The sequence below is a fragment of the Eutrema salsugineum genome, unplaced genomic scaffold, assembly GCF_000478725.1.
Source record: "Eutrema salsugineum unplaced genomic scaffold, Eutsalg1_0 scaffold_5, whole genome shotgun sequence".
Classification (NCBI taxonomy): Eukaryota; Viridiplantae; Streptophyta; class Magnoliopsida; order Brassicales; family Brassicaceae; genus Eutrema; species Eutrema salsugineum.
Genome location: NW_006256612.1, coordinates 14,162,058 through 14,189,082, shown reverse-complemented (window position 1 = coordinate 14,189,082; position 27,025 = coordinate 14,162,058). Strand labels below are relative to the sequence as shown.

Here is a 27,025-nt window from a genome sequence, read left to right as displayed (position 1 = left end):
TGTCTGTGTTATCAAATGTGAAAAGAGAGAAAAAAATTAAAGATTTTGAATGAATAAGTAAATATTAAAGAAAATTAATTAAGAGTGTCTTTTGCCCCCCTCGTGTACGGGTTAATAAATTCTGCATGTACTGTAAATGACAATCTTACCCCTAAACTGATATCTTCAACGTGACGGTTCGATGTGAGCCATCGTTCCGAGCTTACGTGGGACCTCGCTGCTTCTGTGCTGTTTGTAACCATCGGTTTTGTAATGACTCGATTTTTGCGTACTCATATGATTGCCATTTACATTTTTCCTTTATGTGCTTAATGAAAATCTTAAATTACAATTTTGTCTGACAATCTTAATACTATCATAATAATTTGAATCTACTTTTTAATGGCAATCAGACATTATCATTACTAGATATATTCAAAATTTTATTGTATATTTATTAATTTATATTACAAAATATCTTATACCTTATCATTTAATCAATGTCTTAATAAATAATCAGTGTATTTGAATTAAATTATTTAAATAGAAAATGGTTAAAAAAAATCCAAGTGGATGAAAATAATAATATAATAATAGTAGAAAAAGAAGAATAAAATTTGAAAGTGGGATTTTAGAATTAAATAGCAAACAAAATAATAAGATAAAGGTGTATGCTTCGGGGACCAACCAAGCCGTAGCCATCTAGCGAAAATGTCTTAAAAAGTCTCGTTCTTCATTTACAGAAACAAATAGGGGCAAAATAGTCAGAGTAAAGTAATTCTTCTGGCACAAGAAATCTTTTGCTTCGCAGTATATTAGAGTGGTTGGGGACCCACAGGTAGAAAAAGGAGTAATTAGAAAGTGTCAGAAAGAAGAAGGAGGAAGTTGCGATTCGGTGGTCAGTGGAGCAGCGTAAGAGCTGTGATCTTGAGACGTCAATATTCCGCCACGTTACCTTACGAGGTTGTAATCCTCTGCTGTGATGACCACCTGTTTACTATGTTGTTTTTCGTGAGTTTGACGCTTTTCTGTTCCACCGGTTTGACCGTTCCAAAGACTTTTTTACACGTCAGCATAAACAAAAAAGTAAATGATTCGGCTTTTTTTTTTGTTTTCCCTTACTCATCAAAAGAGCAAAAAAGGAAAAACAAAATATAAATATTTCTTTTGCTGACTCTCCTCTTTATGAGCTTCCTATGACTTCAAGTTTCCGCCTCATGCACTCTTTTGTTGCATGTAGTATAGATCTCGCTTGATTCGATTTCGAGTTTCGACACATTGAAAAGGTTTTTCATTCTGCCTTATGTGAAAATGGACTTTTCGAGTTTTACAGACATGTATTAGTGAAACTAGAGACTTTTGTATGTGTAATATCGAGTCAGCCGTAAGATATTGTGTATTATACGGAAAATTATGTACTAATAAACATTAAACGACATTCTCAAATTAAAAAATATTTTCTTGATGGCACAATGGAAGTAAACAACAAATGTTGATCTTGAATATAAAAAACAATGTTGAAAGTTTGTCCATATGAGAGAATTCAGTTGATGAGTAACCTTTTTGATCAAACTCCTTTTGCTCAGTTGGTCCAAGCCTCTAACAGTTGGGCCTCGGATAATGCCGGATCTGTTTTGTAAACTCATCACCTCTTCTGATATGGATGTTGACTTATTGCGTCTGAGGTCCAATAATTGGGCTTTCTAAACTAAAATGCCTTTTTTATTACTTTTCCATTTTTATGCCTTGATGTTCTAAAACTAAAACATGTTCTTTTTTCTTTGTCTTTTTCTTTTTCCTTTTTTTTGCAGATCGAACCATCAAAGACTCGACTTTGTTTAGTATTCTTATTTGCGAAGACTGCAAATGCTATGACATTTTTTATAAACCAACAAACAAAAGAATGCCAAGACATTTGAGTTACAAATCTTAAGTCGATTTAAACCAAAACCAAACTGAATAAAATTTGTGTTGTTAACGTATTTTCTTGTACGAAAGAAATTCTGTGTGCCGTTTTTTTTGGTGAGGAAATTCAAACATCTCTTTCGGTCAAATTTGGGCAACCTAAATGGCACAACTCATTCAATATGACAACAGTGACACACACGAGCATGTTCCAATACTTGAAAAATGAAATGTACAACTATATTTTTTTCGAAGATACTTAAGAAGATTAATTTTGTTATTAATGCTAGTACTGTCGTTGATATATTTCCTTTTTTTGGTATAATGTAAATGTCAATGATAAATTACCATCAAAATTTTTAAGTGAACTGTAGTGATTTAAACAATTAGTCCATAAATGTTCAAACGGCTACATATTCTGAACTAAAAATCAGACATATATAGAATGATCAGTGGACCAACAATAGGGATAGAAATGTGGGGCCAGAGACAAGAGAAGCAGTCACGATTTTTATCATGGATAAATGGATCATGCATGGAAAATTAACTTCTTTGATAAACGACAATAATTGATGAAATTTTACCAAAATCCATCGGAGACTTATAAGTTATAACATCTCCAATAATTTCAATTGAAGAGTGAGACAGAGTGCGTGAACGGTATTCTTGAATTGTTCTTTCTCAATCATCATTTTTGTATTTTAATACGCAACTTCGGAATCGGTATATTTTATCGAGAAACATGAATGCTTTTGAAATTGTGTATATGTATTTGTTGTTATTATCATAACCAAATAATTGAACTTTAAAAAAACGAGAATACAACTTTAGAGCATCTCCAACCCAAACGGTAAATTTAGTGTAAAAATAACACTAAATTTAATGTTATAGTGTTCTATTTTTTTTCCATCTCCAACCATAACACTATATTTCACCTTAAAAAAAATATTCTTTATTATTATATTATTATATTTAAGTTTTCTTTTTTTTTTAAAGTGTTGATCAATACTATAAAGATTTATAAGATTTCTTATAAAGGTTTATAAATTTTCTTATAAGATTTAAATCAAAACATGTTATATCAAATAAAACTACTAAAACATTCAGTACAACATATCCATAAAACCAAAAATTAAAACCAAAAATTAAAACTAACAAGTAAATATTTAAATTATGTAATCAAAATTATAATTTAATAAAAAATAAAATTAAGACAAAGAGACAGTATGGTATATTAAAGTTTTTCTTTAAAACTATTAAAACATTTAGTATAACATATACATAAAGCCAAAAATCAAAACTAACAAGTAAATATTTAAACTATATAATTAAAATTATATTTAAGAAAAATAAAGTTAACACAAAGAGATAGTGTGATATATTAAAGTTCTTCTATAAAGCCATTAAAATATTTAGTAGAACATATCCATAAAACCAAAAATCAAAACTAACAAGTAAATATTTGTGTATAATTTATAAATTTAGAAATAATGAATGTTCTTTGTAATTAATAATAAATAAAAATATATATTTAAAATATTCTTATTTGAGGGAAAAAATATTATGTTACAATTAAATTTTTGTATCACTAAAATGATTATACATAAATATTAATGTCATATTTATTTTTAGTTACAGATTTAATCAATGAATAAACAACAAGCTAATTATATTATATAATAGAACAACTAAAAATAATAATATTTTAATATTTAGTGTGATGAACAGTGTTACACCAAATATGGTGTGACACTGTTCATGAAACGGCAAAAACAAAAATATGCCGTCTCATATACTGTTTGGTTGGAGCAATTTTTACACCAAATTTGATGTTTTGTCGTTTGGTTGGAGTTGTTCTTAGAGTTGTACATCTATCCGTCTGGTTGGAGTTGTTCTTAAAATTGTACATCTACCCATTATAATATTATTATTTATATCATGAATCATGCTCTTAAAAGACTCATAGAGATCAGAGGCTCTTATCTCAATTGTAAAAAAAAAAAAAAAAACACCGAGTTTTTCTTATATAAAATCATTCTTAAAGAAATCATGAAACATGCGATCATGCATGCATACTATTAGCCGTCAAGAAAGTAAAGAACACGTATTATGATCATGATTCATGACAAACGTCCACAAATCAATTAATCGATGATATAAGTCTTGGCGATGGAATTAAATATTTAAATTTAATCCAACGGAGGTTGTTTTGTTTGGTCGAAATCAATGTTTTTATTTTTGATTTAGAAGGTGTATCATTTGATATTTCCCTCGCTAGGACAATTAAAAAAATAAGGTTTAATTAGGTTGCATACACTATATTACACTGTTGGATGAAATAATCAATGAAGTAACAAGGTTTAATTATTCATTAAGTGAAGTGAGATATTAAAGAGGATTAAACTGGATGCTTGCACCTTTTTAATTGAAACAAATCCATTATCTAACCTGGTTTTGGTGGAGAAGCAAGAGAAATGAGACCACTAGTCGTCTAGACCACATTTTCTTCTCAAAATATTAGACTGGCGCTTATTTAAAACAGTTTCATCCGAAATAAAACCAGAGCACCCGGAATCCGAAAATGTCACTAGATGATTGATTATTAACTTTTCATATACATCTGAGTTTAAACCAATTTCTTAGAGATTATTTGAAGGCATTATGATTTTTTTCGTACGTTCTTTTTAAGGTAAGTCCTTTACGGTGTCAAAAACACATTCGTACGTGGCGCAGTGCTCGCGACCCAATAAGCCTTTTGAATCAAATGGTATATTCCTTGGAATGTACCTTTTGGTTCTTTTTGAAGAACAAATTATTTTGTACATTTTAATTTTTATGGAATATTTATCCAATAAAGTTCAGTGTAGACACTAAACATTAAGAAAAAACTGTTCTGTAGGTAGTTATTATCTGTTTTTATTATAAAAGTGTTTTTTTCTGTTGTGAGTGTTTATGTAGAAGACAAAGATGTGACGTGGATTTTAATTATTCAGTGTCGTGATGTGGTTCTTTTTTGTTGCTTCGCATTATTTCGTTATTATTAGGTTGATTGACATATATTTGAAGGTTGCAGTGACATTTTCAGCATCTTCATAAGTAATGCATGCGGCGCCTAAGAAAACAATTTATAAAAATGAAGATATCAGCAACACTTAGGCGGTGATGTTCATTGCAAACACTAACACAAACCATTCCATTAATATATTTCATTCTTTTGCATTGTAAAAAATGGTATTTGAAATTGATTATATATATATTGTCCTCGTTAATTTGGATCAAATCTTATTTTAGACTCAATGTTAGCATTATTGACTGAATTCTAGTTGGAATTATACATTGAAAACAATGATAATTTTTGTTATATAAAAAAACAACATAGTTTAACAAAACAAAACGTAAACTAGGATGAAAAATGATAGTCGTATTAATATACTAAAGATTCTATAAAAACGTATACATTATATAAAGGTGTGTGAATGACTGCCACATGACTCAGACTCACTGATTGTTCTTCCCACTTTAATTTGTAGAGGAAGCTCTTGTCCACTGGAATCTCTCGTTCTCTCTCTTTCCGCTGGGAATCTCTCTCCTCGGCTCTTTCCTCAAATAATACTGTACATAATTGTTTTTTTTTCAAGGATAAATCATAAATGTATATATCATAAATTTCATCATTTTACATATTTTAATATCGATTAGAAACTAGTCTTCAATTAATATTTCAGTGGCTTGATTAAGTAAGTCGTAACAGATACATAAGCCCAGGCGGGTCCAATATTTTGCGCGCGGATACCTTACGTTAAATTAAAAAAGAACTCTTACCATTTTTCATATGTTTTATTTTACTGATGTCAACAAATTATATATTGTCCCTCTTTTTCTATTAGTATTATTTTTCTTTTATTTTGGTTTCACTTGCTCATGTGTTCGGACCGGACTTGATTAAAGCTGAAAATGTGTACAACTACTTGAGCTACATAACAGTGTATATATATATTAAAACCATATATAAACTTGAAACCGTCTTACTCGTTCATACTTTGATGTTATAAAAATATTAAAAATATATATTAAAATATAGCTAGTTGATGGTGCGTCAACCGGTTGTCAAATATGATTTGTTGCATGAAGTTGATTTCTGATCAAACCAATACAAGTTAATCTAATGTGTGGAAGGTTTATTATGTAAGTTAAGGGATTAGAGATCAAATGTTTTCAATGCAAGTTCATTTATGATTGACCATTCAGAAATTAGTCTAGATTTTGCTTCATGATCCTTTGATTATATACGAAAAATTAAAGACTGATATCTTTAATTAATCAAGAGGAAATATTCCGCATATATATAAACGTAAGCCTCTACAAGTTAACAATTGAAGCCTCTCTTTGAAGAAATTGTCCAATGCCTCTCTTTTGTTTAGTTATTATAATCCGTGAAAATGTCAAAAACCATTATTTTTGTTCATTCTTTATTTGAATTACATCAACCCTTCATGGGCTTATGAAAACACACACACATATATATATACATATATAAAAATGTAATTTATAGCATGTTCAACTAAGATACGCCACCCAAAAAAAAACTAAGACCGTTACAGATTCGTGTAATATGATACTGTAATGTTTTCAGCTCAAGTTGAGTAATATTAAACTATTTCTTCAAATTTTGGATTCTTTTGTTCGAATGTGTTCCCTTAGGAGTTAGGACCATATATAGTTTTCTTTTTATGCCTTTTTTTCCCTACTAATTCAGGATTACAGTATGGATTATATTAGAAATTGTAGATCAAGTACATAGTCATATGTACGATAACAGAAAAGAATTTACACATTATATTGTATATTTTTTTGGGACTAAAAAGTTGTAAACACGATTCTTTACAGATGAAAGAAATAAATAGTAAAAAGATATAACAAATAAGTTTTTTTTTTTCATCTCTTTAGAAAAAAGAAAAGAAAAGAAAAGAAAGTAATGTTAACAGTCACAGCTGCGAGTCTATATAAACCAAAGGTCGCCGCTACGTAACGACCATCTCCATTACTCTCACCAAAGACTATAATAAAACCAAAGATTCTTCTTTCTTCAGATATGCAGCTTGTCGACAATTCGACGGACAAGTTTACGACTTCGGAGGAGGAAGATGTCTGCCGTACGATCGAGGTTTGTAGAAATGGGTTTCAGGAAGCGGAAGTTAAAGCTGACGCCTTTCCGGTGGTCTCCGGCGAGGAACTTAACCTAATACCTCCGCTTAACTTCTCCATGGTCGATAACGGTGTTTTCCGGTCTGGATTCCCTGATTCGGCTAACTTCTCCTTTCTCCAGACTCTTGGCCTCCGCTCAATCATGTAATCACCTCCTTCTACGTTCATGTAGACATTTTTCCGTATACACGTTTTCGAATTGCTGATTTGGGTTTTCGAATTTTGTGAAAGATACTTGTGTCCGGAGCCTTACCCGGAGAGTAACATCCAGTTCCTCAAATCCAATGGAATCAAGCTTTTCCAGTTTGGCATTGATGGCAAAAAGGTTCGCATCATTCTCTGTTCCTCTCTCTCTCTCTCTCTCTCTGTTCATAAGTCTTGACCTCCTAATTGTTAAACCTCTGGCTTGTTCTGTAATTCTAATTTACCTGGATTTTTTCCATTGGCTGATCCGAACTTACTTTCACTAGGGGAATTGAAAATCATATGTCTTGGACTATTTAAAATTTGCAGTGTGTTCCTGACTTAGAGAACGAGATTTGGTTGCATTTATGGAGTTCTAAGCATCACAAAGAGAGTCCATTATCGAAAACTTTGCTACTCTTTTATATTAACCGAGAGCTTAATACGATTTGGCGGAATATGTCAGGGTTCTTCAGTTTTGGGGTTTTAACTGCTTGATATTTTGTTCTAAAATCCTGTCTCATCATTGTTACTTGAGATATTGCTGTTTTCAATTTGGTAACTTTGTTCCAATCCATTTTTTTTTATTACGAGTTACCAGAAAAAGCTCACTTCTTTCTTCATTGTTGGCTCTTTCCGTCTCTCTTGACCTCCACTGCTTCGGTCCCACTCTTTCTTTTCTGCCCCTTCAGCTACTCTTGGTCCTAATAGTTTCTTATGTATTTAAAATTAGATAATGGGCTACGTCAAAATTACAAGAACAAAAAAATATACATTTTGCTGAGCTGCTCAAGTGTTGTCAACGATCCACTACTCTAAGGCTTACTTTCTGTTCTTTCTGTTGATATTGTTTTCTTGGTTCATGTTAATTGCGTGTGCACTTTTTTAAAAAACAGATATGATATCTTATGAAATCATAGATCAGCAAAAGCGTTTCTTGAGGATGGACAAGTAGTAGAACACCTCAACCAATTTTTTTCTATGGTAAAAACTTGTAGAAAGCGTGTTGATTGTGGAATTTTATACATTTTAGCTGTAAGTTATTAAATCTAGATAAGGTTAGGAGTTGCTGGGAAACTGATAGATGGTTAAGTTTTAAGTCGGTTAGCGTTGTTCAATACCTACACTTTTTGTTCCTTCCTTTCTTTTTTTTTTATTGTTTTAGTGGCTCATGTTTGGGCAAACACTGCTAAGTGATGGAATAACCAGAAACTTCAGCACAGAGTCTTGAACTTATTATTCTTATTATGAGTCATGAAGAATGTGACTTTGCTGAAGAGATTTGTATGGACGTAATTTATTAGTTGATCTAGAATCTTGATAACTGAAAGAGGGGCTAAAATTAAATATGCGGTTTGCAGTAGCTATCTTTTTTTCTCCCAAAAGAATCAGCCTTTGTGTGTCGATTCTGTTCCTAGGATAGTCTCATGTTTCTTCTATTGAGAGTCTTTATGTGGGGAGTCGTTTAGATACTTATTACTACCATGTTTGCCTTTTATGCTTTCATGCTAAAAAGAAAACTAAACTTCTCTTCTTGGTGGAGTAATTTTATTGGAAGTGTTTATGGAACTATTCCACATTCACATCGTTGGATCTCATTGACTTTGGTTTTAAAATCGATTTTCTCAACTCAGAATCGTTATGCTCAGTGTGACAACTTTGAGCTTGATAGGAAACCTGTATCGTTGATATTCTTGGCTTGCTAAGCTTTTACTCTGTCTCTCTCAAAGATTCGTATTTCAATGGACCTTTGTGTTTATTCCGTGTGGTTGTTGTGTGTGTGGAGATAACTTTTAAATACAAAAGGAAGGGAATCTTTCTCTCAGTACGCAACCAGTAAAAGGTATCACATTTGACATGCTTAATGACTTGTATACTTTCTCCTGTTTATGAACCTTTACATGGTTGTCTCTCTCAAGACTAAACGTTGCTTTGTGTATAGACCTTGCTTAGAAGATTGCCTTTTCTCATCCTAATCTGCTCAATTCAGTAGTGCGATCGATCTTTTGGCATAAAAAAAAAATCTTATAATCTAAGAAAGACATCTTTTTTTACTTATTTTCAGGAACCGTTTGTGAATATTCCAGACCATAAAATCCGCAAGGCACTCAAAGTCCTCCTAGGTACGTATGAATCATCAAAGCCCCAAAAAAAAAAAAGAAACAGAAGAAACTACACGTTGATGCCTTCTTAATCTAACTCTCGTCTTTTATCAATATCTCTCTCATTTTTGAATCTCCAGATGAGAAAAACCACCCGGTTCTGATTCATTGTAAGCGAGGCAAGGTAATTCTTTCTCTCCAATCCTCTAACATTTCCAGATGAGAAAAGAACTGAAATTTTAAAGAAGGAATTTTGGAATTTGCAGCATCGGACAGGTTGTCTGGTTGGTTGCTTGAGAAAACTCCAGAAATGGTGTTTGACATCAATATTCGATGAGTATCAGCGATTCGCAGCAGCAAAAGCTAGAGTTTCAGATCAAAGATTCATGGAGATATTCGACGTTTCCAGCTTCAGTCATATTCCTATGTCTTTCTCGTGTTCCATCAGGTAAGCAGATCGAGAACCTGAAATCTTCTCTCAAATAAAGACCAAAAAAAAGAAGGAGAGATTTATCACATTCGAGTTCCAGAGGATTCATTCTTCTGCTTCTTTCCCGTCCTCTGGAATTAAGTATTATTAATAATATTTTCGTGAGAAAAAGAGGTTAAATTTTCTTGATTGATAATGAGTTACCTTTTATTTTTCTGCTCAGTGTAACCACTTAGGTAGATAAATACGTATACTAATACGTATATATGTATACGGAATCTTATATATATAGGAGTTTGTTTATAATATATAGCTTTTCTTGGGTATCCCAATTGTTGCTTAACGATTATTACGTGGTTAATGAATGTATTACATTTATTTCAGAACATGCTTTGGAGAGTTGTTAGGTCACGAATATGAAACAGAATAAATTAGTTTTCTAAAATTGAAAAAACATGCATAATATATGCTTTGGAGAGTTGTTAGGTCACGAATATGAAACACCTCTATATTGGAGAGTATACTCGGTAGCCGAGTAATTTAAAGACGTTGTGTCACAAAACAGTGTTGAGAGAAAGTGTAAGCATGACGCTGATTCTTCAACAACAAGCGAGGCAGATTCTTGCTTGCAGTTGCAGGAGGAACAAGTCGAGTTTTTCTTTGTCCCGTTCCTACGGAACTCTATGGTCACCGGCGAACCAAACTCTGCAAAGTCTGATAAAAGCGGCTTCAGATCACAAGGCACCAATCATTCCCGTGCTCGATCAATGGCAGCAACAAGGGAATCAAGTTAAGCCGTCAGATATCAGAGGCCTCATCAAGAGTCTTCGTGATTCTAATCAATTTTCTGATGCACTCAAGGTTTTTTTTTTTCCTTTCAAACTTTGATTTTAAACCTACAAAATCTTATAAATGGCACGCGACGTGCTTTTTTTTTTAAAATATGTTACTGTGTTACGTTTCATCAATTGTCAACTTGAAAAAATGAATGAATTAACTAAATGATGCTTTACATATTAATTGTTTTACTTAATTGTGTAATATATACCGTATTATATATATATATATATATATGTCTCTCATTGGTTGGTTGTTGGAAATTGAGTAGGCATCAGAGTGGATGAGTGAAGCAAAGGTTTGTAATATTTTCTCGAAAGATTACGCAGCTCGGCTTCATCTGATCGAGAAAGTGTTGGGTTTGGAAGAAACAGAGAAGTTCTTCAAAAGAATCCCTGCGAACATGAGGGATTCCTCAGTCTACTCCACGCTCTTGACCTCATACACGAGAAATGAGAAAACACTTGATAAAGCCGAGTCCACTTTCAAGGAGATGCAAGAACTCGGTTTCCTCTTGAAACCTTCAGTACCGCACAACGTGATGATATCTTTCTACAGTCAGCTAGGAAAACGAAACAAAGTCGAGAAGCTTTTGTATGAGATGGAAGAGAACAAAGTGAAGCCCGACAATGTCACCGTAAACAATGTTTTAAAGCTATACGCTGATGCATCCGACGTAAAGGCGATGGAGATGTTCACGAGAATGTGGGACGTTAATAATGAAGAGGAAGAAGAAGTAATCAAATTGGAGCAAAGCACCATCATTGCAATGGCAAAGGCTTACGTTCGAGTTTGTTCTGAAGAAAAAGCGATAGAGATGTGTGGTAACGTGGCAGGGAGTACAAGAGAAGTGCACAGTCTGTGGAACAAGTACTGTAAGAAGACGGGAAAGGTGAAGGAAGAGGGACATCGAACGGTGATTAGAGCTTTGTTGAAGCTGGACGATGTGCAAGGAGCAGAGAAGATATATGAAGAGTGGAAAGATAAGGATATAAGCGTAGCGGGTTTGCTCCTCTCTCGTTATTGCGCGCAAGGTAACAAAGTGAAGGTAATTAATCTGGTCAATGGATTGGTTTCCAAAAGTCCAATGGCAAAGCTAAGAGCGATGTGTGATGATGGTTTAATGATTTTTTTAATGATGTTTTTAGTGGAAGTTAGCCTCATTATAACTTTCATGGTGGCGACTCTGTGTTTTATTAGAATCATTGTGGGGTTGGCATTTGGAATTTAGCCTCATTATAGCTTGGATGGTGATGATTCTGGTTTTTATTAGAATCATTGTGGGGATGGCCTTTATATAAATTTGGAATAAATGTGTGCCCTTTGTTTGGGGGCGGCCTTGAAATAAATTTGTGCCTTTTGTTTTCTGAAGATTCTCTTATTGTATATAAAATAATAATAAACAAATCTTATTGTATAAAAGAGCATGATTTAAAAAGTTAGTGACTCGCCCCATATCAAAAATACATGTTTTATTAATTTATAATTGTTATAACATATATCATATATGGACTCTTATACCGGCCCATTAGGCCCATCAGGGCATTGTACTTAACCTAAATTCCCTATGTACTCTATATATACATTCCAGTGATTAATAAAGTTTCTAAGTTTTCACAACACGTTATCAGCACGATAAGACTCTCTGAGCGAAAAACCCTAATAAATCCGGCCACCACCAAAACCCTAAAAGCAAGTCGAAACTTAAAAGACGCATATCTTCCAAACCGTGAGGAACCAGAAGACGATCTACATATCAAATCGAAGCCCTCGACGAGACGAATCTACTGGTGAAAACCGTTTGTCGATCCAACGTCGGACGCGCCCTCATGCACACTTACAGTACACGACGATCAACCGAAAAAAAAAAAAAAACCAGATCCGAGTTTTTCCTTCTTCAACCAGCAGCTTCTCCATTTTTGGTGATCAATCCTTGGAATTTGTAGCGGCTAACTGAGGTCTATTAGCTCCCAGTTTCATTAGCCTGTCAGAAATCCAAAGCACACCAGCAAATGGAAACCATAGTCGTAGATAGTGGATCCAGCCACACTATCTTAAGAAACAAAAGTTACTTCATAAACCTAACCTATCAAACCGCAAATATTAGCACCATCGCGGGTCCCTCAAACCTTATCGAAGGATATGGCCATGCCTATGTGTTGCTATCAAATGGCACACAACTTGAAATACCAGATGCTCTATATTCTCCTAGTTCGAAGAGAAATCTTCTGAGCTTCAAGGATATAAGACAGAATGGTTTCCACATAGAAACCCAAGGTCAAGGGAACAAAGAATCCCTCCTAGTCACTAAAACCGTAGACGGCCATAAACAAATCCTCGAAACCATACCCGCGCTCTCTACTGGACTTTACCATGCTAAAGTCAGTATGATTAAAGCTAATACCACTCTCAAAGCCCGGTTTACTGATTATACTATTTGGCACGACCGGCTCGGTCATCCCGGTGCAAATATGATGCGTAAACTAATTCAAAACTCTCAAGGGCATACCCTCAAAGAAAACCGAGCTTATCCTCAACACCTCATGTGCACAGCTTGTTCTCAAGGCAAATTGATCACTCGGCCTTCACCAGTTAAAATCTCTAAACAAACACTTCATTTCCTAGAAAGAATCCAGGGCGATATCTGTGGACCTATACATCCATCTTCCGGACCATTCCGGTACTTCATGGTCCTTATAGACGCATCGACCCGTTGGTCATATGTTTGTCTCTTGTCCTCTCGGAACCAAGCCTTCGCTAGGTTCTTGGCCCAAATCATAAAGTTGCGGGCCCATTTCCCTGACTTCCCACTAAAGACTATCCGCCTTGACAATGCTGGTGAATTTACCTCACAAGCGTTTAATGACTACTGTATGGCCATGGAGGTAACCGTGGAACATCCTGTAGCACATGTCCATACTCAAAATGGATTGGCTGAATCATTCATTAAACGCATTCAATGGATAGCCCGACCATTACTCATGAGATCAAAGCTCCCGGCCTCAGCATGGGGACATGCAGTATTACATGCTGCTGAACTCATACGCATCCGGCCATCTAGTGAACACAAATATTCCCCATCCCAACTACTCTCGGGTCATGAGCCAGACATCTCCCATCTCAAAACATTTGGGTGTTCAGTATATGTACCCATTGCTCCACCACATCGAACCAAAATGGGACCTCAAAGAAGGATGGGAATATATGTTGGTTTTGACTCTCCCACCATCATAAGATATCTCGAGCCAACCACTGGAGATCTCTTCAAGGCCAGATATGCGGATTGCCAATTCGATGAATCGGTATATACCTCTTTAGGTGGTGAGACAAACAAGCTGGTCAAAGATCTTTCATGGAATCAAACATCATTAAATTGGCAAGATCCTCGGACTCTAGAATGTGATTCAGAGATCCAAAAGATTATTCATTATCAAAAGCTAGCTAATCAATTGCCAGATTCCTTTGCTGACCCGACCAAAGTAACCAAATCGTACATCCCAGCTTGTAATGCACCAGTACGAATAGCTGTCCCAACGGGACAGACCCAAGTTGCTACAGAGTCTGCACCACGTCTCAAACGGGGCAGACCTCTCGGTTCCAAAGATAAGAATCCCCGGAAATCAAAGAAAGGTGCAATAACCGAAACCGGGATTCCTGCAATATCAGACATAGCCGCGGCTGAGACTCAATCTAATGAACCCTCAATGGAAGTTCGGGACGCCGAATCTCCAGGTTCAGAAGATAACAATGAGATCTCCATCAATTACAATATGTCCGGAATACAATGGAATCGAAAAGAAGTCGACTTAAATGCACTCTTTGCATACAAAGTAGCACTTGATGTTGCGCTCACGCAAGAGGATCTAGAACCCACGTCAATAACACAGTGTACACATCGAACAGATTGGCTAAAATGGAAAGAAGCCATAAACGTGGAGTTAAAGAGTCTCAAACTCAGAAACGTGTTCGGTCCGATCATCCGGACCCCATCACACATCAAGCCAGTGGGCCACAAATGGGTCTTTTTGAGCAAAAGGAACGAACTCGGTGAAGTCGTTCGATACAAAGCACGGCTTGTAGCACAAAGATTCTCACAGAGACCCGGAATCGATTATGAGGAGACTTATTCTCCAGTGGTGGATGCAACAACATTCCGATTCCTCATAAGTCTGGCCATAAGAGAAAATCTTGATCTGCGGTTAATGGATGTTGTAACCGCATATCTCTATGGGCCCCTGGACAACGAAATATATATGAGACTCCCAGATGGCATTGAACTAAAAGACAAAATTGCATCTCGAGATCAATACTGCATCAGGCTGAACAAATCCTTGTATGGACTGAAACAAAGTGGGCGTATGTGGTACAACCGCCTCAGCGATTACCTCATCAAAGAAGGCTACAAAAATGACCCCATCAGTCCATGCATCTTCATCAAGAAGTACTCAAACAAAGGATTTGTAATCATAGCAGTATACGTGGATGATCTAAACATCCTCGGAACATCTGGTGAGATCTCCCAAACAGTCGACTGCTTAAAAGCAGAATTCGAAATGAAAGACCTAGGCAAAACAAAGTACTGTTTGGGATTACAACTTGAGTACATCAAAGGAGGAATCCTTGTGCATCAATCGGCTTATATCGAAAAGGTACTCAAGCGATTTAATATGGACCAAGCTCACCCATTGACCAGCCCAATGGTAGTTAGAAGCTTAAGTGATGACCCTCTTGGTCCCAAAAAGGATGATGAAGAAATCCTTGGTCCTGAAAAGCCATACCTCAGTGCTGTAGGAGCGTTAATGTACCTGGCTAGTCACACTAGACCAGACATATGTTTCGCCGTGAACCTCCTCGCTCGATATAGTTCATCTCCAACTCAGAGGCACTGGAACGGTATAAAACATCTCCTAAGATACCTTCGAGGTACTCAAGACTTAGGACTCTTCTATACTAACCAAAATAAAGATGGGTTAGTCGGCTTCGCCGATGCAGGAGATCTATCAGATCCGCACACTGCCAAGTCTCAAACTGGCTACGTTTTTACGCATAGAGGAACAGCCATCTCTTGGAGATCAATGAAGCAGACACTCACTGCCACTTCATCAAACCATCTGAAATCCTAGCCATTCATGAGGCTAGTAGGGAATGCGTCTGGCTGCGCTCCATGACTCAGCACATCCGCAGAGATTGTGGTATGGACGAAGACACACAGCCCACGGTGATGTATGAAGACAACGCGGCATGCATAGCTCAGCTCAAGGAAGGATATATCAAAGGAGATCGGACGAAGCACATTCTACCGAAGTTCTTCTCAACCTCAGACTGGCAGAAGGACGGCACTCTCAGCGTTCAGCAGGTCCGATCCAGTGAGAATTCAGCTGACCTCTTCACCAAATCATTGCCTACTTCAACACACCGGAAGCTCGTCAAACAGATAGGAATGTATAGACTTAGAAATCTGCAGTGATGCTACAATCAGGGGGAGTAATGCGTGTTGTACTTTTTTTCCTTCACCATGGTTTTGTCCCACTGGGTTTTTCCTGGTAAGGTTTTAATGAGGCAACATTCCCCAGCGCATTATCGAGATCCCGATTGAGTAGCTGACCCGGTTCACTCGTCCAAGGGGGAGTGTTATAACATATATCATATATGGACTCTTATACCGGCCCATTAGGCCCATCAGGGCATTGTACTTAACCTAGATTCCCTATGTACTCTATATATACATTCCAGTGATTAATAAAGTTTCTAAGTTTTCACAACAATAATTATATTTTAATTAATCTTATTTGAAAAAAGAAAATTTATAGTTGATTTCTAATAAATATTAAAAAAAGAAAAATAATAAAATTACAATTCATAAAAATAAAGAAAAAACCTACATATTTCAATTTACCATAAATGAATTAAACAATACATTACAATCTTAAGAAAATTATTTTTACCTACTATAACAAAATTATCTAATTACACAAATAAGCTGAAATTAGATAATTAAAAATCACTCATAAGTAGAACTTAGATAATATTGAAAATAAAAAAATAAAAAAAAACATTTATGATAAATTAAAAAATAGAAAATTTTCTAAAGGATATAAAATTAAATAATAAATTAAAAATTCATAACCAACAAATATTTTGCTAATCTTTTTAGTTTATAAATTAAAGATAATTTTTATTTTGTGACTCATGTTAAGTTAATGCATAGAATGATTTTTATTACGTTAATTATTATAATTTCATTAGAGTGACATGTTACTCATGTTTGTTTGTAGTGAAAGTTTTCTTATTTGTTTCCAAATTTATCTGTACTAACTCTACAAACAACAAACATAAAATCACATATACATATATAAAACACATTTATGAAACATACAAACAAGACATGCCACATAAACAAGATTTTTAGGATATTAAATAGTTAAGTTTCTACGGCAAGAAAAATATAGCAATTATAGGCTATTTAATTTATTATAGTAAATAATAAATTATTCATGCAGTGGCCAATGGTCCAACATTGTTGGCCACGGTTGTCTCCATAGCTTTCATGGCTTCGAACCTCGGTTCCTTGGCCTGAAACTTGACAGCATAGTAAAGCTTCATGTAATCTTCGAACACGAATTTTGGATACTTGTCCTTCTTATCCTCCTCCGATTCTTTTCCGATCAACTCCGGTGCCGGAAAAATAACGGAGTCACTACCCGGATTGTAGAATGAAGCAATTGACATTCGTCCTTCGCCGTCCGTCTGAGCTATCACTCTATGCTCCACGCTCTTGTACTTCCCATTCGTTATCACCTGTTTGGTTTTTATTCCCATTTTTTATTTTTATTTTCATAACTGATAACTTTGCAAAAATCGCATGAAACAAAAAAAAAAAAAAAAAAAATATATATATATATATATATATATATACCCCAAAAAAAAAGTTGAATAACGGAATCTCGTGGTAAATAAAACTCTTCCGTAAATAAAATCACAACTCAAAAATTCTAAGGTGATCAGTTTGGTTCGGTTTATTACGGTTTGGTTAAATATTTGCGGATTTTACACATCATGTATGTACGTACCTCAAGTTGATCGCCGAGATTAACGACGATTGAATGTTTAACCGGAGGAACATCGACCCACTCGCCGTCCTTAAGGAGCTGAAGTCCACTGACTTTGTCGTCCTGGAAAAGGAGTATGATTCCTCCGGCGTCGGTGTGTGCTCGGAGCCCCTTGATTAGCTCCGGTTGAGGACAAGGTGGATAGTTGCTCACTTTGGTTCCAAAAGTCGGTCTTTTCGACCCGTAAAACATCTTTTTCAGATAACCCTTCTCCAATCCAAGATTCTCGCACAACAGATCTAGTAGCTCCTCCGACAACTTCTCAATCTTGCCGGCGAACTCTTTCATCAACGTCCTGTAGAGAAAAAAATAACACCCAATACGGCGTCGGTTTACTCAAATTACTTGTTCCAAATAAACAAACCGGTTTTGTGTTCATCAATTAGAAGCAAGAAAGAAAACTATTGGGCACTTCACTTCATCGGCAATAAACCGGTTCACGTTGAGTCACTGAACTTAACCAACCCAAATTGTTGAATTGCTTAACAAAAAACCGGTAAATTCGAGATCTCGTAACCGGAGAGAACAAACAATTCCCGGATGGTTCAGCAGAAACTAAAAGTTACCAACCTGTAATCGTCGTCGAGATCAGGGACATCGGAGATGTTGGAGACAGGAAGGTGCTTAAGGTAGAAAGTTGACTCCCAGTCAACGTCGTTGACTTCAGACCGAACAGAGTCGAGTCCTCTGTTCTTGATGGATTCTTTGAATCTCTCTTCCATACACTTCTTGTAGTGTTCCTTCGTCATCTTCTCCACTCTGTCCAGTAGCTCGTGTGGAATCCCATGATTCACACACTGTAATTACCAACCGATGATTAAATTAAAAAAAATCATTTTAAAATCCATAGTTTCGAGCTTCCATTATATTATGAAAAAAACAAAATTTGAAGTACCTCAAAGAATCCCCAGTTTTCACAAGCGTCTTTGATCTTCTCCATCGTGATTCCTCTCTCTTCTCCATTAAGCTTCTCGAGATTGATGATCGGGAAACTCTCCATCTCTCTCTCTCTCTCCAACTTCTTTTCTTATTACTTTTTCTTTTTTTTTTGGGTTTCTGGGTTTTTGCCTAACTTTATGTTGACTCTTTTGAAGTGTGATCTAAATCTGATGACCAGAGCATCGGTTTTATAGAGAGAAGAGTTTATTAGGTTTGAGTTACTTCCACGAGTTATCATTCTACAGTAATTATTTGGTCTTTGGACCCACATTATTATCAATCAATTAATTAAGTTTTATTTATACATTCTCTAAAGTATATTAGTGTGGACCAAAAAGATTGATGACTTACTTTATTGTTGTTGAATTGTTTAGTCATTAGTCCTAAGATACTTGGTTGTTGTTAAGATATTTGATCTAACCCATATTACGAGAATAGTAAACTAGTAATCCCAAATTTCAAGATACACATGAGCAATCAGAAAATTAGAGTTACTACTACTATATATCCTATTCGAATGCTGTTTTGGAAATCCTCAGATTTTTTGTACCGTTAAACAATGGGAAAAATCTAGTGTATGATCATCCACTCTATATAGAAATCATATATTTCTTTCACATGCTTTTCATTGATATGACCTAATACTCGAAAATGTCATTTTTTACTCATTTTTCTACTGGCCCAACTGCAGCTTTAATAGCGACCACATCGATGCTTCATAAACTCTCCCCTTAGCAACAAACAAGGGTTATAATTGGCTCAATAACAAAGTACATTCTTAATTTGACCCCCAAAAAAAAAATTCTTACGTTAAGCATTTTGAGTCCATAATTTTTGACGGCTTAGATCGAATAAAAAGAATTGTGTCATTTCAGCGGAGGAAATCAGATTCAACCACGTGCTTCTTTCTAGGCCACAAGGGTTATCTAAAAGCTGATAAGATAGATATAAAACCTATATAGATAGATAGATTTTTCCTCATAGTGGATTTTGCTAAGTTAATGTTCCCTACTTCCTGAATACATTATGTTTTATCTGTTATGAATATCTCAAGAATTGGAGGTTTTGGTAAGTATCTTGGTTTGCCTGAATACATTGGCAAGAATAAAAGCGATACATTCTCATAGTTGGTTCAGAAAGTTATTCGAAAAGTGGAGAACTGGTACACTAAGTTTTTATCTTCTGCTGGTAAAGAGGTTTTAATTAAGTCTGTAGTAACTGCCCTTCCTGCGTATTGCATGTCTTGCTTTAAGTTGCCATTGAAGATTATCAAGCAGATTACTACAGTTATTCGAAGATTCTGGTGGTCATCTCAACCAGCGAAAGGAGGCATTAACTGGATCTCTTGGGATGCTTTAACAAATACAAAAGACCAGGGAGGCCTTGGAATTAGGGACTTGCAAGATTTCAACATCTCTTTACTGGCTAAGCAGAGTTGGAGACTTCTGAAATATCCGTCATCACTATTAGCCAAGGTATATAAAGCTAAATATTATCCTAAAAATACCTTATTTGAAGCAAAGCAGAAATGGAACTCAAGTTATGCTTGGAATAGCATATTGAAAGGAAACCAATTGCTTCGGAAAGGTATCAGGTGGATTGTTGGCAATGGAAATCATATTAGAGTGTGGAAAGATAGTTGGCTTCCACTTATCCCATCAATGTCACTTAATGGTCCAGGAGCTCAAGTTTACCCGGATATGAAGGTTAAAAATCTCTTTATTGACGGAACTACAACGTGGGATGACTCAAAATTACTCTCTACTTGTGATGAATCTGACATATCTTTAATTAAATCAATTCGCCCATCTGCTTCAGGCTGTCAAGATACAATTAATTGGGTGTATACGAGGCATGGAGAGTATTCAGTGAGATCAGGGTATCATCTTATAAGAGCTAGCAAAGGTCAGTCATCTAACCTGCCCATGCACTTATATAAATTCCTTTGGAAGCAAAATTTACCACCTAAAATTAAGCATTTTTGGTGGAGAGCCCTTCATGAAGCGCTTCCTGTGGCAGAAACTTTAAGGTATAAGAGGATATCTAAAGACAGCCTATGTCATAGTTGTGGTGAAGCAAATGAGTCTGTAAGCCATATGCTCTTTAACTGTCGCATTAGTAAAGAGATCTGGGAATTAGCTCCGGTGAATAATCCCTCATTTCAGCATGAAACCTCGACTAACCTATGTGACATTTATAACTCCTTTATTGAGTTAAACCGAGCAGTTTCTGATCAGTTATTACTCTTTTTTATGCTGGGATGGAGAATTTGGAAGCAAAGAAATAACATTATTTTCAATAACAAGAGATGGTCTATTCCAGATATCATTAGTAAAGCTTTGATGGATCTGAAGCTCTGGTTAGAAGCAAATGCATTGAATCAGCAAACCTTACCATCTCTTCAGCAAGCTTCAGAACATATGGAAAATCCAGGTCTGACTAATGCCCTTCTCAATATGCAACAGGTTATTCAAAATACAAGGCAATACACTTGCTTTGTAGATGCATCATGGATCTCGCATCATCAGAAGGCAGGAACTGCATGGCTTCTTTATGATTGTCATGGAAGAAAATTAATTCAAGGATCAGGTGCCATTCCTCCTATCTCCTCATCATCAGAAGCAGAAGCTGAAGCACTACGCATTGCTGTTATTAATCTTCGCAGGTTAGGATATTCAATGATCACATTCTGTGGAGATTTGCAAGTTCTTTATGGTACTCTGCAGCGAAAGCAATCTAATGGGAATTTTCAACAGATCATATCTTCCTCGCTAGCTACATATATGCAGGACATACTCAAAGTAGCCAGGACATGTAATTTTTCTTTCCTGCAGATTAATAGGCTTACTAATGCTAGTGCAGATCAAATAGCTAAAAAAGCTAGGCAAGAATCACAAAGATATGTAATCAAGTGGATGTTGTAGCTCTTCTAACAATGAAAACAAAAGGATGACCCAAAAAAAAAAAAAAAAAAAAAAAATGTGAAATTAATTTGGTTTGCTCATATCTTATGTTTTATAAGATACACATGATTGAAGAATTATTTAATAAATAAAAATATGTACTGTTCACACATCCTCACGATCTAATCTCACCATATTCTTAAGAAGCCTCCAAAACTAAAACCACAGACGAGTTTTGGCAACTATTGATTTAAAATTTCTTAGTATTTGCTATTATATCGGAATATTTACGATAATTGATTTGCACGATAGCTAACAGACCGTGGTTTATTTTCAGTTGACTAATATTTTGGACTCGAAATCTAAATCAAGAAAATCATTAAGAGGTTATAGCAGCCTGTTTGACTTGCAAACAATTTTGTAATAATTATAACTAGAAATAGAGTTTTTGCTCCAAAAAACAAAACAACAAATTGAGGAGTCAAGAGGGAAGACTTGTAATATGAAAATCTAATTTAGTGGAACCCTACGTTCACGTACTCCAAAAGATTTTACCAATGTGTAATTTTGAAATATAAATATAAATGTAAAAAAAAATGAAAACGACTCTAGTCAATGGGGAATAGAAGTTTTGGTGTATTTCTTTTCTTTTTTGTTTGTGGTTGGCTATATATTTAAAAGAAAAAGATGTGTTCTGCTGTAACGATGTGATTGGTAGATCTCCCTCGTGGCTTTGGGGTCAAGCTACAGCCTTGGTCAATCTCATGCAATCGACATTACAAAACCCACTGGACCTACTCTCTTTATGCCATTTGGCTTCCAACTTCATTATCCTCCACCGATATGCGATACATGCACATGTATCATTTCACATATACATGTAAGTACACAGGACTTGATGAATATATGCATTAAGGCATATATCTCATATAGTCGAAAAACATGTGTGTTGCATCATTGAGTTTGCGTTATTGATCATTTGAAACGTTACCTTAAGTTATGAGTTTTGATATTAGAGAACAAAGTGAAAAATCCTCAGTGTGAATCTGTGAATGTGAATATAACCCCAATAGTCTTAAAGTGTTACTGTAATATTTTTGAGTGTTAATCGTTGAGATATGCTAGATATTAAATCCTCAATGTTATTATGTAGAGGGCAGAAATTATCTTGTGTATATATCTCTACAGGAAGGAAAAATTTGAAGACAGAATCCCACTGTGTTGAGCAGATATATTTCAAATCAAACAGTTGTAGTATTAAACTTTTCTCCTAGCTAGTTATGAAAAAATGAGTTAGATTTTACAATGTAACAAAAGAATATACCAAGGAAACATCACAATCACTGGAGTCAAATTAAGATCATATCAATTCAAATGCTTAGCTATGATCTTCTTTTGATTCACCAACCATAACTGTTGTTCTTGCAACACAGATTGCTGATGTACCACTCCATTTTCTGAAACTGTCTCTCCGAACCCAAAACTCTCAAATGTTGCAAATGGGTCAAAGTTCACCGGCAAAATCCCTGTGGCCTTGAACGTTGGCGTAGACGACGGCTCAAAATCTTCAGGAACGTCTACCTGAAACGTAGGTTCCGGCTGAAACTCCGTCACAGCCAAGGCATTGAACGTGGTCATCGGTTCTCCAGCTGGCCCAGCCAAGGGCGCAGCTGGTTCTTCCAAGAATGGATTGTATTGGTCCATGGCGGCTTGAGACGCAGGCACTGGACTGTCTAATTCGAACGGTACTATCGCCATAGAGTTAGTATCCTGAACTTGCGTAGCTGTTTCTTCCAGCGCAAGCAACCAATTCCCTGAATCCGTGTGATCCTCAGAGGTCGAAGGTTTTTCGGGAATCGTTTCTATGTTCTTCCTGGGATCATCTCTCAACATCAAGGCCTCCCAAGGATCAAAAGTTTCCGCCTTTGAATCTTCCTGCTTCTTCTCGTCCTCGACATGTTTTGTTTCCGTGGTGTTATCAACATCATCCAACAGGTTTAATGTGAGACTGGAAGCAGAAACAGAGGGGTTGTTCGGAAGAGATTTAGTCGAAACCGTGTCGAAATTACGATCGTCTCTTCCTCCTCCGTAAGGCTCGGAGTGACAAGACATTGGAGGGCTACTAGTCCCTGCTTCAGTCCTGCTCATCAGATCCTCCAATGAAGTACTACGAAACGACCCGTAATCCGAATATCTCTCCGACGTATCAATCGTCGAATCACCAAAATCAAGCGAGCTCGAATCTTTAGACGAATGAGGCGGAGGAAGAAGACTATTCGGCGACGGATACAGCCCCGCGCTCGCCGGGAACGAAGATTGATCTTTTAAAAACTCCTGCAACGTCTCTAGAAGCTCTAGCGAGATCTTTTGAACGCTCGGATACTCCGACGTTCGTCCTACGCCGTTGGATTTGCAGAGATCGTAGAATCCGTTAAGCTCTTGGAACTGTTTCGAAGCTCGAACGCAGGCTTGAAACGCGTGGATGCAGGATTGGTATTGAAGATGGAAGAAACTGTCAAGAAGTAGAGCTAATCCGTCGGAAATGTCTCTGTAGAGATCGAAACTCTCTTGCGCGACGGCGTAAAGAGACATCTTCACCAGCTTGTTCGATTTCGCGTCTCCCGTTGGCCGCGTCGCGATCGCTCTGTCTAGTAATCTCTGCCAATACGTGATTTTGTCCAGGAGCATTACCGGTTTCATGTCTCGGACCGCCGGTTCGTGGGATTTATTCGCGGTTCTGGGAGTAAACCGGGATCTGGAGGAGGAGGTGCTGATTCTTCCGGTTTGGTCCCGGTTGTTAGTGTACCGTCTCTGTAATTTCCCGGTGAGGAAGCAATCGAGCCGTTCGTCGAGGTAGAGCGCGAATGTACGGACGAAAGCGGTGAAATCCCAAGGGCACGAGTTCGAATCGTCGCGGAAGCTGGAGAGGTTGAGGATTTTGGCGCCTCGTTTCATGGCGTGGAGGACTTCGCGCGGGAAATAAGGATCTCCGTCTTGGAAAATCCGGAGGACGAGGACTAGGGATTTGAGCGCGACGATCCAGTTCCGTGTCCGCCCGATACGGCGACCGATCGCGGCGGCGCAAGCGGCGGCATGCGATTTCTTCGAGGTTATGATCCCGAGGATTTCGGATACGAGTCGATCGTCGATTGGGACCTCCTCGTCGTGGCTCGTCGCCTTGAGAATCGCTACCTCGAGAGTCGTGAGATCGCCGCCTCCTCCGGTAGCTCCGCTGGCGACTTTCGCGAGGCTGATGCTCGTCTGATCCTTGACCGCTCCAATCGCTTTTTTCAGCTTGCTCGGCATTGTCGTCTCCTCGCGCTCTCGTCTTCTTCTTCTTCTTCCTCTGCCTTTTCTTAATCACTTTGGTTAACCACGGAGGGAGAATTAGACTAAATTACAAAATTAGCTCTTTTCTTGTTTTCATTTGATGGAAGAAACAAAAAGATTTATTACTCTAATTATGTGTTTCTCTCTCTTAGGAAAAAAATTTCAACTTTTTTCTTTGTCTTCTAAATATAAAAGAGTGGAAGACAGAATTAAATGGCTGGAGACTCTCGGGACTCTTTCAAGACATGACAAAGATACACGTTGACTTTACATCACAGAGACTTCCATTAATTCACACACGCGCGCTTTTTTGTTAGGAGCATTCATAGAATTGTATTTCAATTTCGAAAACAAAAGCGCTATTATGAATCTTATGATTTTTTTTTCTTATCAAAGTAGATATCAATCTTGTGATAAAAAAATGTATATATTATATTTCGTAGATAAATGAAATTATGTTACAGAATTTTGTCAAGTGATTCGACTAAAGTATTATTATTTCACGATTTATATAAGTTTGATGAGTTATGTTCGTATAAGTTAAAATCCAATGACAAGCTGGTACGTTACTTTTAGAACTAAAAGAGTGGCTCGCATCTTTTATCTTCAATATTCAATATCTTAGGCGAAAAGATAATGTTTACGTTTCTTATTTATTTATTTTTTTTGCTGTAGACGTGCAAACCATTATATATGATATTTATAGATCATGAGTTGTTAACAAGAGGCTTGTGAGATAGACCATGGAAAAAATTTACTCACGATCAAAGAATGTTTCAGCGTGGATTGATAGCTTTCTTTTATTTTCACTTTCACTTTGAAATTGACCATATAATGATAGATTCTTTTTGCTTCTCGTAATTTCTCCTATGATAACAATTGGACGTGAATATTACGCCTTTTAAACGTGTCCAGAGGTCACTAAATGAAACTAGGATTTCCACAAATCTAGTTTAGAGAAATGGTGTGCTCAAGAAGAATTTAAGTTGTGTGTATGATGAAGTTTGTGGTTTAAGGAAATGTTGACTAGGAAAGCTAGATTGGATTAACAGAAGCAGCCACGGCGAGTCTGATAATTGGTCAATGAAACAAAAACCAATTCATGAATAGGCACAAGAACCAATATATATATCTGCTCCTCTGCATCAGCCCTTCTTTGAGGAACAAGAGCAGCTTAGGTTCGGTGTATATTATTGATAGAAGAAATAGTATAGCCACCACGCTCTAAAATACTGTTTCAGGAGCTGTACAGTTTTTTTGGCAAGAGAGCTTTGTTATATTATTCGAGACAGTTGTTTTCATATACAGTTTGATGATGACTGAATCAGAAGTAATTTTAGAGTCGAGCAGAAATAATAATACTATAATAAAAAAAAAGTCTTGCATGTAAAACCTAAGAGCGTAAAGAAAGTATCAAAGGATTCATAAATCAAATCTGCTTCTATCTAAAGAAAAAGGCACACTAGCTAGCCGAGTCCGAATCAAGACCCCAGAAGGGCAAGTCAATATTTTCACACATCTTTGCAGCTAGGGGCTGATCCCTGAGGTGATACAAAACAAAACAGTTAAGAAGAAAGAGATGTGACTATAGTTATAAGTAGGAGGACACAGACTCACAGTCATAATGGAGGACAAGTCAAGGAGAAGATTTTTACCTCTTCTTCAGGCTCGCACTTCACAGGATCAGCTCTAAACGCCATGGGGAGTCTAATAGGCTCTCTTCTATCATCCAAACTGTACAAAAAAGTAAACAAGACAACATCTTAGATAATGAAACATCGATATTAACTTACGAAATACCTTTAGACTTTTGTATAAGAGAAGCACGTTTTGGACACTTCATCTGCATCGTCCATCTTAGAACTTGATTTCAAGGCAGAAGTAGTAGTGTATCTCGACGGAGATCGCTGCAACTGCGGCTCTTTGATCGGAGGAAGGCGACCTTGGAGAAAACCAGAGACGGCGTTATCGAGATCCCAGCTGAAACCTTCGAGGAAGAAGAATGCTAATTCACGAGACTCATTCGTTGCCTTGCAGAAGCTGAGGATCGGATCATTTTCCCCCGGAGAATGCTTCGTCTTCATGTTTGTAAAGGGGTTTCTC

The 27,025-nt window shown here is 36.4% G+C and overlaps 4 protein-coding genes across 10 annotated transcripts; 1 reads left to right on the top strand and 3 right to left on the bottom strand.

The window, feature by feature from the left end:
* Positions 1-6,924: 6,924 nt before the first annotated feature.
* LOC18994366 (tyrosine-protein phosphatase DSP1) lies at positions 6,925-11,990 on the top strand. Of its 7 annotated transcripts, XR_002898006.1 has the most exons (7): positions 6,925-7,233; positions 7,321-7,414; positions 9,338-9,395; positions 9,515-9,558; positions 9,641-9,822; positions 10,370-10,665; positions 10,913-11,325. XR_002898006.1 is itself a non-coding variant. In XM_024152530.1 (6 exons), exons 1-6 carry the CDS (start codon positions 6,977-6,979, stop codon positions 10,596-10,598), a joined length of 864 nt encoding a protein of 287 aa, XP_024008298.1. In that variant the 5' UTR covers positions 6,925-6,976; the 3' UTR covers positions 10,599-10,906. The 7 variants fall into 7 exon arrangements, 5 of the variants coding, with proteins under 5 accessions (XP_024008298.1, XP_024008299.1, XP_024008300.1 ...); XM_024152530.1 differs by lacking the exon at positions 10,913-11,325 and having other exon boundaries at positions 10,370-10,906; XM_024152531.1 differs by lacking the exons at positions 10,370-10,665; positions 10,913-11,325 and adding an exon at positions 10,189-10,363.
* A 4,973-nt stretch (positions 11,991-16,963) lies between these two features.
* On the bottom strand, positions 16,964-18,839 carry LOC18994365 (1-aminocyclopropane-1-carboxylate oxidase 4). The gene is made up of 4 exons (XM_006418007.2): positions 18,646-18,839; positions 18,321-18,547; positions 17,712-18,045; positions 16,964-17,439 (listed from the first exon to the last, which is right to left on the bottom strand). The coding sequence occupies exons 1-4, from the start codon at positions 18,748-18,750 to the stop codon at positions 17,134-17,136; spliced, it is 972 nt and encodes a 323-aa protein (XP_006418070.1). The 5' UTR covers positions 18,751-18,839; the 3' UTR covers positions 16,964-17,133.
* Positions 18,840-22,822: 3,983 nt separating this feature from the next.
* Positions 22,823-24,983, bottom strand: LOC18994364 (clathrin coat assembly protein AP180). The gene has a single exon (XM_006418006.2). It carries the CDS (start codon positions 24,896-24,898, stop codon positions 22,958-22,960), a length of 1,941 nt encoding a protein of 646 aa, XP_006418069.1. The 5' UTR covers positions 24,899-24,983; the 3' UTR covers positions 22,823-22,957.
* A 1,450-nt stretch (positions 24,984-26,433) lies between these two features.
* Positions 26,434-27,006, bottom strand: LOC18994363 (plant UBX domain-containing protein 5). The gene is made up of 3 exons (XM_024152331.1): positions 26,750-27,006; positions 26,578-26,656; positions 26,434-26,463 (listed from the first exon to the last, which is right to left on the bottom strand). The coding sequence occupies exons 1-3, from the start codon at positions 27,004-27,006 to the stop codon at positions 26,434-26,436; spliced, it is 366 nt and encodes a 121-aa protein (XP_024008099.1).
* Positions 27,007-27,025: the final 19 nt, after the last annotated feature.